The following is a 14,192-nucleotide window of genomic DNA, read 5'->3' as shown; positions in this document are numbered from 1 at the left end:
GACTCAACACTACCATATCTGTACTTCCAGGCAGTGGGAAGGGGAAAAATGGGACAAATACATGAAATGAAGATACTGTAGGACCAGAACCCCAGTCCCTAGCTAGATATGTGGCTGCTCACAACAAAGGTTACAGTTCTTGTTTCCCTTCCTGATAAATGGCCAATGGGAGATGAGCAAAAGACATGTAGGCAACTCCTAGTCTACTCTATAAACATGTTTGGAATATCACTATGTTCTTGCATACTGAGTCAGAGAGTGCAGTATTGTGAAAGCCAAATTAAGGAGTCTTCTGAAGGATGGTTTCACAATGCTACTGACAGGTCAAGGAGGATGAGAACTGAAGTCACTGACCCTCAGCCAGGCCGATTTTGCTCCCCAGGGAACATTTGGCAATCTCTGGAGACTTTGCTGACATTTGTCAACACTGGGGGGTGGAGGAGGATGCTATTGGCATCTAGTAGGTAGAGGCCAGGGATACTGCTAAATACCCTATAATATGTAGAAAAATTCCTCAGAATAGTGATTCGGGACCCAAATGTCAATAGTACTGAGGTTGAAAAAGCTTGCAGGAGAGGATGAGGGTAGTTGTTCCCAAATTTTGCTACGCATTAGAATCACCTTTTAAAGGAGCTTTTAAAGGAAATCCTGATGCTCAGATCACACCCACACCAATTAATTCGGTATCTCAAAGTGAGTTTGATTACATTACCCCTTAACTATCTTCTGATTCTAAAACTTTATGAGAAATACAATCAAGTGAAAGCTGTATTTAAGTTGATTTCCAGGTAGCTGACAGTGTCACTCCAGTCCTTGTTACATGTGAAGTCCCATGAGGTCTAAGTCCATGGGGATGAAACAGAATGGGGATTTCCATCTGTGTTCAGTGGTGAAGATCAATCAATATTGGATCTCTGTGTCTCAAAAATTTTTGTATAAATTCTGCCCACACCAATACTTGAGAGTGGGCTGGGGGAGTTAGGGAAGATCAAGGTCTTTCTGGGTCATGTAAAAGCAAATATGTGACTAAGAAGAAAAAATATCTTTACCCCACACATACCCATGTGACAGAGGTTTTTCCTTACTTCCCCCTTCCCCTCTCTCAGACAATTTTCAACAAAACAGGGAAAAATGGACAATGTCCTGGAACAAATGACTTTGTTTGAAAGGTGAAACCACAGGCTGGCATTTATGGGAGGACTAAGGGCACTACTGAGAGGCAATGGGGACGTTAGTTCGGACTTGTGATCATTACTGAATCAGGCAGGGGAAGCCAGGCCCCTGAACTTTGTCTCTTCCAGCTGGGCTGTGAAAATAGGAGCTCAGCTCCCTAATTGCCCCATATGCTGGTTTTATTTGGTGGCTCAGCTGGGTGGAGTGAACTCTAGGAAGAGATGCATTCATTTTTAGTTACCTCACCAGATTGCTAATTTTCACTCTGGAGGCATAAATCACCATAATTACTGCAATCCCCAAATGGAGAGGTAGCTATTTTGGCACCAGGGCAGCAGCTAATCTCTGCCACCACAGCTCTTTGACCTGACACTCTGGACCTGGAGAGCTTGGAAAAGAGTCCCACACAGCTTGCTTGCAGGACATGCTGTAAACTCATCCTCCTTCATCTGGGGGAATAAATGGAATTTCTGGAGGAGCAATTGCTTTGAGTTAGTGGCAAGAGCATGCAGAGTAACACGGACCTTTGGTCCCAACCTAACTGAACAGCTGTTTGCGTGCTTGGCTAGCAAACAAAACATCAGCCCCTCTTTTCTCTAGTTTCTTCCTATCAACACAGTTCTCAGCTTGGCTTGTATTTTGCATTTCTGTTGAGGAAAGCCTTAAAAGTTCCTAAAGCATTTCTGCAATCAGAAAACCAGAGGCTACAAAATACCCTATCTTCTGTGGGGAGAGGGGTGGGGGGTTAATATCCCTAGAAGAAAACGAAGTCCAATGTAAGTTGTGACTTTGTCACCTATACTTGTAATATTTTTTTAAAAGACAATACCAACCAGATCCTGAAGCAGGATCACTTAAAGGATGATTAACTCATAAATAAATATGTGAAAACTCCTTACCATTCCTACAGAAGATGAGGTAGAGATGGGAGAATACATTTTTTAAACAAGTTCACATGATAAGGGTGTCTGGTTGTCTGATTTTTCTTTTCTCCTGACATTTTTAAGACAGCCTTTAAAGTCACAGAGTAAGGAGGGAACTTACCTGTGACAATAAAATAAAGCCTGTTGAGGAGGAACATTTTTTGACTTAATACCACAAAGCTTTGGAGAACTTAGAGCAAAAAATATCCATTATTACTGATGGCAGGTTGATGGCCTAAGAAGAGAAGGAATAGGTCAGGGACATTTTGGGCAAAACTGAGGCTGTGCTTGGACATTAGAAGATAAGGCCGACCAATAACAGAGGGCAACCAGAGGAACTGCCCTGTGAGATGGCCCTGGCCCTGGTCTGCCCTTCCTCTCCCTGCAGCTGCCCTCAGATGACAGGGAACAGACCTACTTTTCTTTTTGTCTTTCAATCACTTGCCTTCATGTTTAGGCAGCAGAGAGACCAGAGTAATAAACACAGCTCTGCCATCAGCCATGAGTGCAGCATTTACAGGATTCTGGTTCTTCCTAGGTGGTTTTTCACTACCTTTCAGACTCCTAATGATCCTTTCCAGAACTTACCACAGTGCCTGGGCACAAAATAGATGATACTCAGTATACATTTAATGCATTGATTCTAAGTTGGAGGAGAATTTTGAGGAAAAGTCAAACAGTGAAAAATGAGGGGAGTTTCATAATTTCACTTTCTCTGGCATCCTCTATCAGTGGAGGCCTCAGATGAAAGGGCTCAGGCCATTGTCAACAAAGTCTTTAAGCTGGTTCCCAGGCTCTCTGGCTGGATCAGGGCCCCAGAGGACAATGAAGAAGGTGCCATTTTTTTCTGAAGTCTCCTTGCATTAATATTGATAAAAGTTGAATGGCAGTTACAGACTTAGAAGCAAATTATTCTGATTTTGCCTTTCAGAACAAAGATCCTCTAAGATCCCAGTTTTAGCCCAGCAGCAAAAGCCAGGGCTGTCTTGGTTATAACAATACCATTTTGTTTTGGGGACAAGAAGTCCTGTGATTTTTCTCATCAACTTCCATGAGGATGCCACTTTTCACCTATACACACTTAGATAATTTCTGCTCTCCCCCATCCAATCTAGGCTTGCTTAGAGGTTAAGCACTTTGTCCTCTGCATCATACCTCCCTCCAACCCCCAAGTGCTCACGGGACCAGCAGCTGGGACCAGTCTCTGGGACAGAGTAGAAATCTGTAATGTGGGAATTGTGGTTAGGGTTGAAGATGTGTATCAGTCTAGGAATAGGCATAAAAGCAAAACCTTTGTTACTAGAAGGAGAGTGCTGGGAAATAATTTCTTATCCATCAGTGGGGTTGTGTGGGTAGTGACTAAATGTAGGGTATTTATTTTAATGTTTTTTTGGAAAAGGTAAATTATTTACTGGGAATTATCAAAGTAGGAAGAACTCATAGGAAGAATCAGAGGGTACAGTTCTGATTCCTTAGGAACCTGGAAACACGCAGCTCTTGGAGGCAGTGAGAACTACTTCTTTGGGTTTTTCTCCATTTGCCATTCTTTAGTTTATTGTGAGACGTTGGAGGAAAATAGTCCAAAGGTGCAGCAGTGTTTGTAGCCTAATGCTAACAGCAAAGGGTCTGATTTCCTCCCTTTTGATAGATTGCAGGGCCACTCACTTTGCGGAGCCTCCAGTTTCTTTACTCATCACACAGAGCAGTGTGGCGTGGGAAAATCCTTACCTCACCGTAGAGTTGTTACAAAGGAAAGGGGAGCTGAAGTAGAACTTGGAAGACCTGAGCTTGTGACCTTGGGTTCACTGCACACCTGGTATTTGGGGGAACAACTTCTGAGAGGACAAGGGTATTGGCATCAGGAAAATTGGGGGTTGAGAAGTGATTTTCATGAGGGAGAAGCTAGGTGGCTCTCTGGGGTCTCAGACTGAGGGAATCTGTGATTGACAGACCAACTTCACAGTGACCATTGTTTCGCCTAGGGATTATAGTAACTGCTATTTGTAGTATATTTTGTGTCAGCCTCCTCGCATAGTTAACTCATTTAATCATCACCTAAACCCATTAGAACAACATTATCCCAGTTTACAGATGAGAAAACTAAAGGCCCTGGAGCTTAATTTGCCCAAGGACTCTCAGCTAGTTAGTGGCAGTGCCAGTTTTGTCATCTGTAGAGTAAGTTAACAGAACTGGATTCCATCGCCTGATAGTTGGTTACAGAGTCGCTGGAGATAGTCATTGAGCCACGAAGTGGCAAAGTCCCGGGAATATAGGGATTCATTGTAAAGCGAATTTTGCCTTTTTTCAGACTTGAAAGCGGGTTCCTTTTTCAAGTCTTAGGAATAGCCGGGTCACGACCGCCCCGGCCACCCTTCCACAGACCACGGTAGCCCTCTGCCGACGTGGGGCGCGAGCGCGCTGAAAGTGAATGTCTCCGGGCCTGTAAGCAGGCCAAGAAGCTTCCTGGCCTTTAGAGGGCGCCTGCCAGCGTGCAGAGTAACCTACTCGGCCGTCCCTTCCTTATGTACTTCCTGCCTGATTGATCTCTACGATCCATCCGGTTACGACACGAGTAGTTCCGGAATTTTCCATTTACTGTAAACAAAAGGTTGTGCGCCGACCCGGAAGTGAAAGCTGGAGTGGGGCCCAGTAGCTCCGAAAGCTCGCAGTGAGGAGGGCATGCGAAACCGTAGCCATGGCGGTGGCCGTGGCTATGGCGGTGGCTGTAAGCGGGACGGAGCTTGGCCCCGCGGAAGAACTCGCTAAGCTCGAGTATCTTTCTTTGGTGTCGAAGGTTTGCACCGAGCTGGACAATCACTTGGGGATCAACGACAAGGATCTGGGTGAGCCTGGTGAGGTCCCTGCGGCCTCTGGGTTTGGGGAGGAAGGAAGCGGAAGGCTGAAAGGGGTTGGTGGGCTGAGTGTGTGTCCGTGTGCCTCTCTCTCTGACACCGAGACTCGGGCCCAGGGAACCTGCGGCCGTGGCCTCCGCTTGAGAGCCAGCCAGGCCGAGCTGGTAGAAACCATTTCCCAGAGCTGTCAGTGAAACCCGGAGCGGCCTTGGTTTATTAGGTCTTCACGCCACCCTGTGCGAGAGTATCATCTGTTTCTAGATGAAGAAAACAAGGCTCTGAGTAACTAAGTAACCCCCCCTCAAGGTCATATATCAAATGTGAGCCTGGTCTGGAATCCAAGTCTTCCAAAGTCTGCCTTAACTGCTCCTATTCATGCTATACTGTCTTTCAAACACCGGTTATTAGACATTTTGGGACAAATTGTACATGTGGAGAACCCAAACTGAGGAATTGGAAAAGGCTAGAGTCCTGGAGCTAAAGCCACAGCCAAGTGGAGTCCTCCTGAACGTGAAGGGATGGATGTGATCAAGAGCAAGAGTGGAAAAATTGACCTTTGATAGGTACAGGTGTGCTCCATCCATTTTAAGAGGAAGGAGGACAGAGAATGTGGTTGTAGATGCAGATGGTTTTAGGGTATGGTGGTAGTAAGATGAGGAAGAGTTGCATTTGACTACTCTATTTTCTAAATGAAGATGAAGTGACAGGGGATGGGAGGGAAGGGGCATGTGACCAGACGGGTTAGGGAGGTTAGATGTGTGACCTTCGGAATGATACTTAGTTTCTCTGAAACTATTTTTCATCTGAAATGAGGGTGACAATATATTTTTCACAGTGTTACCATATGGCACCTAGGAAGATGCCCTGCAGCTAGTATATTTTAGTTCACTTTTCTCTTGTCTTCTAGTCAAGATGTGCCTGTGCTGTATAATTTTTTATCAGTCTCTGTAATATGTTCCTTCATTTAGCAAACATTTATTGAGGTAGGGAAATAGGAATACAGTACAGATAGATTCTCACTGTCAGTTACTTTCTCTTTATTTTTAACTATTAACGCCTTGGCCTCTTTCAGAGGAAACAAAAAGTAATTGCGACCTTCCATGTGTTAAATTGTTTTGATGTTAACTTCAGTATGTACAAAAATAAAGTGAGGTATAAACTCCATGATTTTCTATTTTATATGTAACTAAAGACCCCATTTAACTTGCAAATAAACCACAGATGTGCTTTTTCTCTTTCCAATTCTGACAACAATTATGATGTGTCTCCTTTCCAGTATCAGCAAGCAATTCTGTGATGCTGGCTGGGTGTCCTACAGTTGAACTCTCAGATCCCACAGGTTAAGATCTTAGGCTCCCAAGACACCTAATCTCAGGTGCCAGTTGCGAGTCCACGTTGTCACTTGTGCTTTTGACCCACTGGCTTTAGATTGTAGGTTCCAGTGATCCCTCTCCTTAGATTCAGTTAATTTGCTAGAGCAACTCATAGAATTCAGAGAAACATTTTACTTAGTAGATTACTGGTCTATTATAAAAGGATGTAACTCTTGAACAGATGGAAGAGATACATAGGGCAAGGTATATGGGAAGGGGTGCAGAGCTTCCGTGCTCTTTGAGTACCCCATTCTCCCTGAATCTCTGGGTGTTCTCTAGCAAGAAATTCTCCAAATTCCATTCTTCCGTGTATTTTTGGAGGCTCCATTATATAGGCATAATCTATTAAATCATTGGCCATTGGTGACTGAACTCAATCTCCAGTTTCTCTCACCTCCTCAGAGGTCAGGGATGGGGCTGAAAGTTCCAACTCTCTAAGCATTTGTGTTGGTTCCCCTGATGACCAGCCCCCTTCCTCAGTTTACTTAGGGGCTTTTCTAATGTTGTTTATTAACCTACAGAAGAGGCCTGCCTTACCCTCTACATGTAGGAAATTCAAAGGGTTTTAGGAACTCTATGCCCAGAACAGGGCCTGAAGACTAAATATATATTTCTTATTATAAACAACATTATCATTCTGTTAAACACAGAATTAAAAAACCGTAACATTATAAATACTAACATTGGAAAAAATGTGATAGTATTGTTTTGTTGAAACTAAATTGCCAGAGTTGAGTTTAATAACAAAGAGATATATATTTACTTCTTTTAAGTTTTGGGTAATGGATTCTTTTGATTTTGACCTCGGTGTATTATCATTTCAGTGTCATTATTTTTCCTGCTTACGACAAAGAACTTGTTTTTAACTGTTAATCCATTTTCAATCAATTAATTTAATGATGCTCCAGTTTCTGAAAAAAAAAATCCTGATTAATGACTGATGGAGGGAGAATATCCTGCCAGTTGCTTTGGGGTAGGCTCTTTTGAACATGCCCACCTAGTTGCTTTGGGGTAGGCTCTTTTGAACATGCCCACCTAGCACGACGTGACTTCACTCTCCTTCCGTGTTTCTCTAAAAATTGTAGGCTCTGAAGTCGAATTGCTGGGTTCTAGTCTTGGCTCCATCGATGATTATTGGGTAGGTCAGTGTCTCAAACCTTCGGTTGCCTTATCCTGTTAAACAGGGCAGTGATGGTACCCTGTTTATGAGGATCATGGGGATAACCCATGTGAAGCCCTTAGTCTAGTGCCTGGTACATAGTAGATGGTCAAAAAGTCTTAACTGTTCACATTGACTTGCTGTGCTTCAACTGTGTCCTTGTAACCTGATGACAATTGGCTTTCACTTAATGTCATCGAAAAGGTAAAGGCAATGGAAATGTTATGGTATTAGTAGTTTATAACTTAGTTATCCAGATATTCTATCTTACTACTATTACTATTTTTTTAGGATTAAAACCCAAATGAAGTCATTAAAATTTTCTTGTGGGACTCAGTGTGAGGCTTCTTATTTCAGCCTGTTATAAAATGCACTTCTCTCCTGAAAGTCTCTTAGTTAATAAATAGCTCTAATATTAGAAATTCCAAGAACGAGGGAAGTTTGTAGAGAAAAATTTGGGGAGCAAGTGAGTCTGTCATCGACTTGAAGATTGTATCAGCCAGCAGCTTTTCCTGGTCCTCACATACAGTTTGGGTCTGCTCTTCTAGGAACTGTAGAAAGCATCCTACTTCATGTGTCCTTGTGTCTGCATCTGAGGGTTTGTGTATGTGGCATGCCCATGGGCTCATGTTTTGGACAGTTACCTCTAGAGTCTATCTGGCGGTGTGCACAGCTAGTAGTTTCATGAGAAGAGAGTATAATGATCTGGGACCAGGAAGTCTTCCTATCCTGAATGCGCTCAAGGGCCTGGTGAGCCATTTGGTAGTACTATCTTACAAAATTTAACTATACCATGCATGGATGATCTCAGCAGTCTACATTCTCATTCTTTACTCTTACTGGACGGTGGTCTTTGGTTGTTATTACTGAATAGCCTAATTGTTTTTGTTTTTAACATATTTGAAACTGATTTCTTGCTCAAGTCTTCATTCTTGTTTTAATCCCTTTTCTCATTTGCAGCTGAATTTGTGATCAGTCTTGCTGAGAAAAATACCACCTTTGATACTTTTAAGGCTTCTCTGGTCAAAAATGGTGCAGAATTCACGGTATGTGTATTGAAGACCCGTTTTATTTTAATGTCACTATTTAAATTTTGGTAGGATTTAATATAGGATTTTGATAAAGGAGATAATTCGTACATTTTAATCAAATAACCATTAAGTGTGTAATGTTTTCATGCCACTAAGCAGTGATGATGTGACCAAACTTACTGTGACACCTTCTAGCAAAATGGGGGACAATTTCCATCATTTAGTCTTTATGGGTATTTACATTCGTGGTTTGTGAATCGGGAAGTAAAACAAGAGTCTGGGTTTTGGAGGTAGTTCTAAACCAATAAAATAGTTAAAGGGAACTAAATTACTTTTCTTCCCCAAGAGTCTTAAATCTCAGCTTTCAATGAAGCTACTTCACTAGGTTTGTGCCACATCAAGTTGACACGCTATGCTTCATTTATTCCAGTTAACTAAATTCAGGTGCATAACCACCCTTCCTTTTCTTAGTGTTTTTAAACACTGATCCAGGGGCTAATAATTTTTGTTGTGTTGCTTTTCTCAAAGGATTCTCTTATTAGTAACTTGCTGCGTCTCATACAGACCATGCGGCCTCCAGGAAAGCCTTCTACCAGCAAAGGTGAGCAGAACTTCTAGCAGAGCTTAGCCACCAGAAGGGTTTATTGTAATTTACATTGCAGCATCCTGTAAATTGCTTGTTTCCCTTGCAGCAGCTGCTGAGCAAGAAATGTTATAATAAAATTTTTCAAATGACTTAAGACAGAATTAAAATTTTAAGATATAACCAACCAAATGAATACTGATGCACCCCCACAACACACACATATACATACCCAGATAGTTTGTTGAGGTTTTGTTACCAATGTTTAAAAAATTTTTTTTAATTAAGTTTACAGTACTGTATGAGAGTAATATATAGCAAAATATCATGTTCTGCTTTTAGTTTGATGGAAATCTGATGTTGAAGTTCTTTTGTTAACCATTAAGAATATTAAGTGTATCTTTTTTTTATCCCTTCATGCTTTTTAATGAAACAAGATCCAGTTGTTAAACCCAAAACTGAGAAAGAAAAGCTGAAAGAACTCTTCCCAGTCCTTTGTCAACCAGACAACCCTTCTGTTCGGGTACTGATACCATTTTTAGAATGTCTGCTATAACTGCATGTTCCCCTCACCCCTTTTCTTTGTCTCCTTACTTACTAATTTTATGTTTGCCTTTATTGTAACATATTTTTCAAAGTGGAAGTGTTTGATCACTGCCTGAGCAAGTACTATATATAGAATAGTGTTAAAGAGTTCAGAGAATGATATTCCAGAGAAATGAGGTTGGGAATTGTAGGAAGCTATGATTAGGGATATTAAATAGCTATGAAATAACTTAAGATTCTAGAACAGATACCTGTTGTCTGAAATTAGATTTTTTGCTCCATTACATGTTAGAAGTTCTGATTTTTGAAGTGTTTTGAGTTTTTAATTTCATTTTTGCAAGTATTTATTGAGTACCTACACTGTTCTAAGTATCACAATTATAGTAGTGAGCAAAACGACTAGAGTGTCTGCCCTCTTGGAGATTACATCCTAGTATTGAGGTGAGGCAGGGGTAGGAAATAAACATGTAAATTCCTTTAGTGGGGAGGAGCAAGGCAATAAACAAAGTAATTAAGTATATGATATAACTGATAGCAATAAAAACTATGGAGAAAAAGTATGTGAAAGGTAGGAAGAGAGCATAAAGGGAGAGTTAAAAATTTTTTTTAACATCTATTTTTTATTTATAATTATCACTTGTATGCTTTCACAAGAGGGGTGATATCTAATTGCCTTCCATAGGCTTGTATTAAGGACAAAGGAGATTTCTCAAATGTAGAAATGACTTTTAAGAGCCTTTGCTCATTTCTTCTGCCTCTGTCTTAAATTGTGCTGGAAATCTTTGTCCCCTTCTGTTTCTTTCACATAACTGGTGAAAGATGGAGGGGCTATCAGATCTGTAGAAGTAGGTACCTGCAGTACGGATTCTTGAGTGACTTTTTTTTCTCCCTCTCCTAACTTCGCTGGCCTCTGACCCTGTAGACCATGCTGGACGAGGATGATGTGAAAGTTGCTGTGGATGTCCTGAAAGAACTGGAGGCCTTAATGCCCAGTGCAGCAGGCCAGGGGAAGCAAAGAGACATGGAGCACCGGTTTGTCCTTAGTTGTCCTATCCTTTGGAAGTTTAGGGTACTGTGATAGTTGAATTTTGTGGACTAGCCAAGCAAAATTTTGGGCATGTTTACAGAATCTAGACTGGCCATGTACCATTTGTTGGATCTGTTTTTATTGCTACCAGCCAAGAGTATTTAGCACATGCTGTTAAGAAGATAGAAATCTGAGTTTGAAAAAAGCTGAATATTTTTATGGCCTCATCCTTTATTGGCCTGCAGGGATGTCAAGATTTTTGAAACCCTAATTCAGCTTAACATTCTGAAGGCACTTACCACATGCAGAGCACTGCTGGATGCTTGGGGATGCAAAGGTGAAATTGGGCAGGAATTTAAATTTTAAACAGGTGTTTGTTGATTTGTTAGGGACAAGACAAAGAAGAAGAAGCGGAGCCGAGAGCAAGATCGAGACCGAGACAGAGACCGAGACCGAGACCGAGAAAGAGAGCACAAGAGGAGACACCGGTCCCGCTCTCGGTCACATTCCAGGACCCGGGAGAGAAATAAAGGGAAGTCTAGATACCGGTCCAGGAGCAGAAGTCAGAGTCCCCCCAAAGACCGGAAAGACCGAGACAAGTATGTGGAGAGGAGTCTGGACAGATGGCGGGATAAGCATGTGGACCGCCCTCCCCCAGAAGAGCCCGCCATCGGGGACATTTACAATGGCAAAGTTACCAGCATAATGCAGTTTGGATGCTTTGTACAGCTGGAGGGACTGAGGTAAGGCTGGTGCTCTTCTTTCACACCAGTGATGGGCAGACTTTCATTTATCACCAGGGATGTTCACAGTCTAAAGTTAATATGAATAATGACACTTAAATCAGTCATAACAGGTTGTTAGAAGTTGACTTGATACTTGAAATGTCACAGAACCATTTATTTCTTCCTCTGCCTTCAGGAGGTCTGCCCTTTTGCTGGTTAAGACAGATGAGAATTTGTTGCAACCCTCCCCCTCCAATATATCTTTTCTTTAGTTGTGGCGCTGGTGGATAGTATATTGTTTGACTACCTTTTGGTACTTCCCTCTTGAGTTTAAGACCATTTCCTTTTGTTCAGTTCCAATGAGAGTGGAAATCAGCTGGGGAAAAGGTATTTTAGGCGTGATCCAGGTGTGTCTGACTTTTCCTCAGGAAGCGGTGGGAAGGCCTGGTGCACATCTCTGAGCTCCGGCGGGAAGGCCGTGTAGCCAATGTGGCTGATGTGGTGAGCAAAGGCCAGAGGGTCAAGGTCAAAGTGCTGTCCTTCACGGGGACCAAGACCAGTCTGAGCATGAAGGTAGGTGAGATATCCAGCCTGTTTCCGTATCTCGTGTCCCAGGAAACATAAGAGGACAGCAAGTGAGCTAGCTCCCTTGTTTTTGTGCCATAGGATGTGGATCAAGAGACAGGAGAAGATCTAAACCCAAATCGACGACGAAACCTTGTCGGGGAGACCAACGAGGAAACTTCAATGAGGAATCCAGACAGACCTACTCACCTCTCCCTTGTCAGTGCCCCTGAAGTAGAGGACGACTCACTGGAGCGCAAGCGCCTTACCCGCATCTCTGACCCGGAGAAGTGGGAGATCAAACAGGTTGGGGCCCGTTGCTATTATGGCCACACAGTCATTCAGCACCTAGCATAATGGTTAGGAGGAGTGTGGGCCCTGGAGCATGATGGCCTGGGGTGACAAGCCAAGTTGCTCTGCCTCTTTGTGCCTCAGTGCCCTCATCTAAATCAGGGCCAGCATTAGCATCGTGGGGATTCAGTGAGTTAATAGAAGTGAGGCTCTTAGGTTAGTGCCTATGTGTGCTAAGTGCCATGTAATTGTTCTTGTTTTCACCGTTCATCAGTAAACGTCAGAACCGTGGTATGCCAGGCACTGTGTAGTTGCCAGGGCTACAAAGGTGAATGTATTAATGGATCCCACCCTTGAGGAACTCAAAAGTCCAGTGGAGGAGACAGGTTGAAACAAGTAGTTGTAAAGCTTATATTACACAGTAAGGAACGTGCAGAGTGCTATGGCAACAAGGGAAGGAGCAGGTAACACTTCCTGGGTTATGAGATCCTTGAGCCATGCTTTTGGGCATCATATTGTCCTGCCCCTAGGGATGGGATGTATGATGTTTGAGGCCCTGTAATCCTGGATCAGAGGAGAAAAAAGCCTTGGTTTCCTACATGAAATCTCTGTATTAATTCTCCGACAAAGAAGAGTTTTATCCTAGTATGTTACAAATGCTCTCACCTGCCTTTGACTAGATGATTGCTGCCAATGTCCTTTCCAAAGAAGAATTTCCAGACTTTGATGAAGAGACCGGCATTCTCCCTAAGGTGGATGATGAAGAAGGTAACTAACCACTTGGACTGACCCAGGATAATGGATCGGGAGGACAGCTGGCAAGTTGAGCCACTGACTAGGGTGGTTAAACTCACTTGTTCCTTGGGTCTCACCACTCAGATCTTAAAGAACAAGGTTCCCTCCATGATGGCAGCCAAAAAATTCATGTTTCTGACAAACATTTTATGTTGTTGCTTATAATAAGTCTCCAGGATATAGAAAGTTATTGTATTTTTGGAAGTAAATTTGATCTCATATACTTAGTAATTGCTGAGAATTTCTGAAAACCCTGGTTCCACTGCATTACCTCCAAGTTGCCCCGGAAACAACTTTTAACTAAGCCCATTAACAATTTCTTAAAATTGTGAAATAATCCTGTCATGGAACTTATGTAATTTATATAACAATAATTAGTGAACATTTCCACACGTACCACCCAGCTTAAGTGGAACTTTACCAACATCTTTAAAGCCCTTATATACCCAACTCTGATTAGATCTTCCTTCATCCTTCTCTGGGTAACAACCAGCCTAAATGTTGTGTTAATCATTTCCTTGCTTTTCCTTGGTGTTTTATCATCTATATGTTTATTCTTAAACATTATATTGTTTAGTTAGTCTGGCTTAAAAATTTTTTTTTTATTCACCATCGTTCTTTTGATATTTCTGTTGATTTTTACAGTTGTACTTCATTTGTTTTCACTATTATAGAGTGTTTCTGTATATAAATTTACCTTAATTTATCCATCGTATTTTTGATGGGCATGTGGGCTGTTTATGGGTTTTGTTTACCTTTATGAATAATGCTACTGTGAAATTCCTGTATTTGTCTCTTAATACACACGTGCAAGACCTTCTCTTTTTCCTAAATATGCAGAAGAATTACTGGGTAGTAGGAAATGTATATATTCAACTTTGTCGTCCAGTTTATACTTCTGCCTACCATAAGTGTGAGTTCCTGTTGCTCCATGTTCTTGCCTACATTTGGTATTGTCCAGTTGTCCAACTTAATTTTTTCCCCAATCTGTTGTGGGCTAGGGGTCATTCCATAATGAAGTTGGACAGCAAATGCTTTAATACAATTTAGAATGTCAGCATTTTTCCACAGGCTGAACTTCTTTTCTAAGTAGCTCTGATCATTTCTTGGGCTGGAGCACAAATGCTCTAGAAATGGCATGGGGGCAGAG

The 14,192-nt window shown here is 42.0% G+C and overlaps 1 protein-coding gene across 1 annotated transcript in view; it reads left to right on the top strand.

Annotated features, from left to right (window-relative positions):
* The first annotated feature begins 4,708 nt into the window (after positions 1–4,708).
* The window catches only part of DHX8 (DEAH-box helicase 8), a 30,543-nt gene continuing 21,059 nt past the window's right edge, over positions 4,709–14,192 (top strand). The window contains exons 1-9 of the mRNA XM_036883127.2: positions 4,709–4,939; positions 8,441–8,526; positions 9,040–9,112; positions 9,532–9,617; positions 10,563–10,672; positions 11,057–11,410; positions 11,821–11,965; positions 12,059–12,262; positions 12,928–13,015. Of these exons, the coding sequence (XP_036739022.2) occupies positions 4,792–4,939; positions 8,441–8,526; positions 9,040–9,112; positions 9,532–9,617; positions 10,563–10,672; positions 11,057–11,410; positions 11,821–11,965; positions 12,059–12,262; positions 12,928–13,015 (1,294 nt within the window). The 5' untranslated portion in view covers positions 4,709–4,791. The remainder of the gene's footprint in view (positions 4,940–8,440; positions 8,527–9,039; positions 9,113–9,531; positions 9,618–10,562; positions 10,673–11,056; positions 11,411–11,820; positions 11,966–12,058; positions 12,263–12,927; positions 13,016–14,192) is intronic.

This window comes from Manis pentadactyla, chromosome 4, assembly GCF_030020395.1.
Source record: "Manis pentadactyla isolate mManPen7 chromosome 4, mManPen7.hap1, whole genome shotgun sequence".
Classification (NCBI taxonomy): Eukaryota; Metazoa; Chordata; class Mammalia; order Pholidota; family Manidae; genus Manis; species Manis pentadactyla.
Note: the sequence above shows the minus strand (reverse complement) of the source record. Positions and strands in the feature narration are given on the sequence as shown.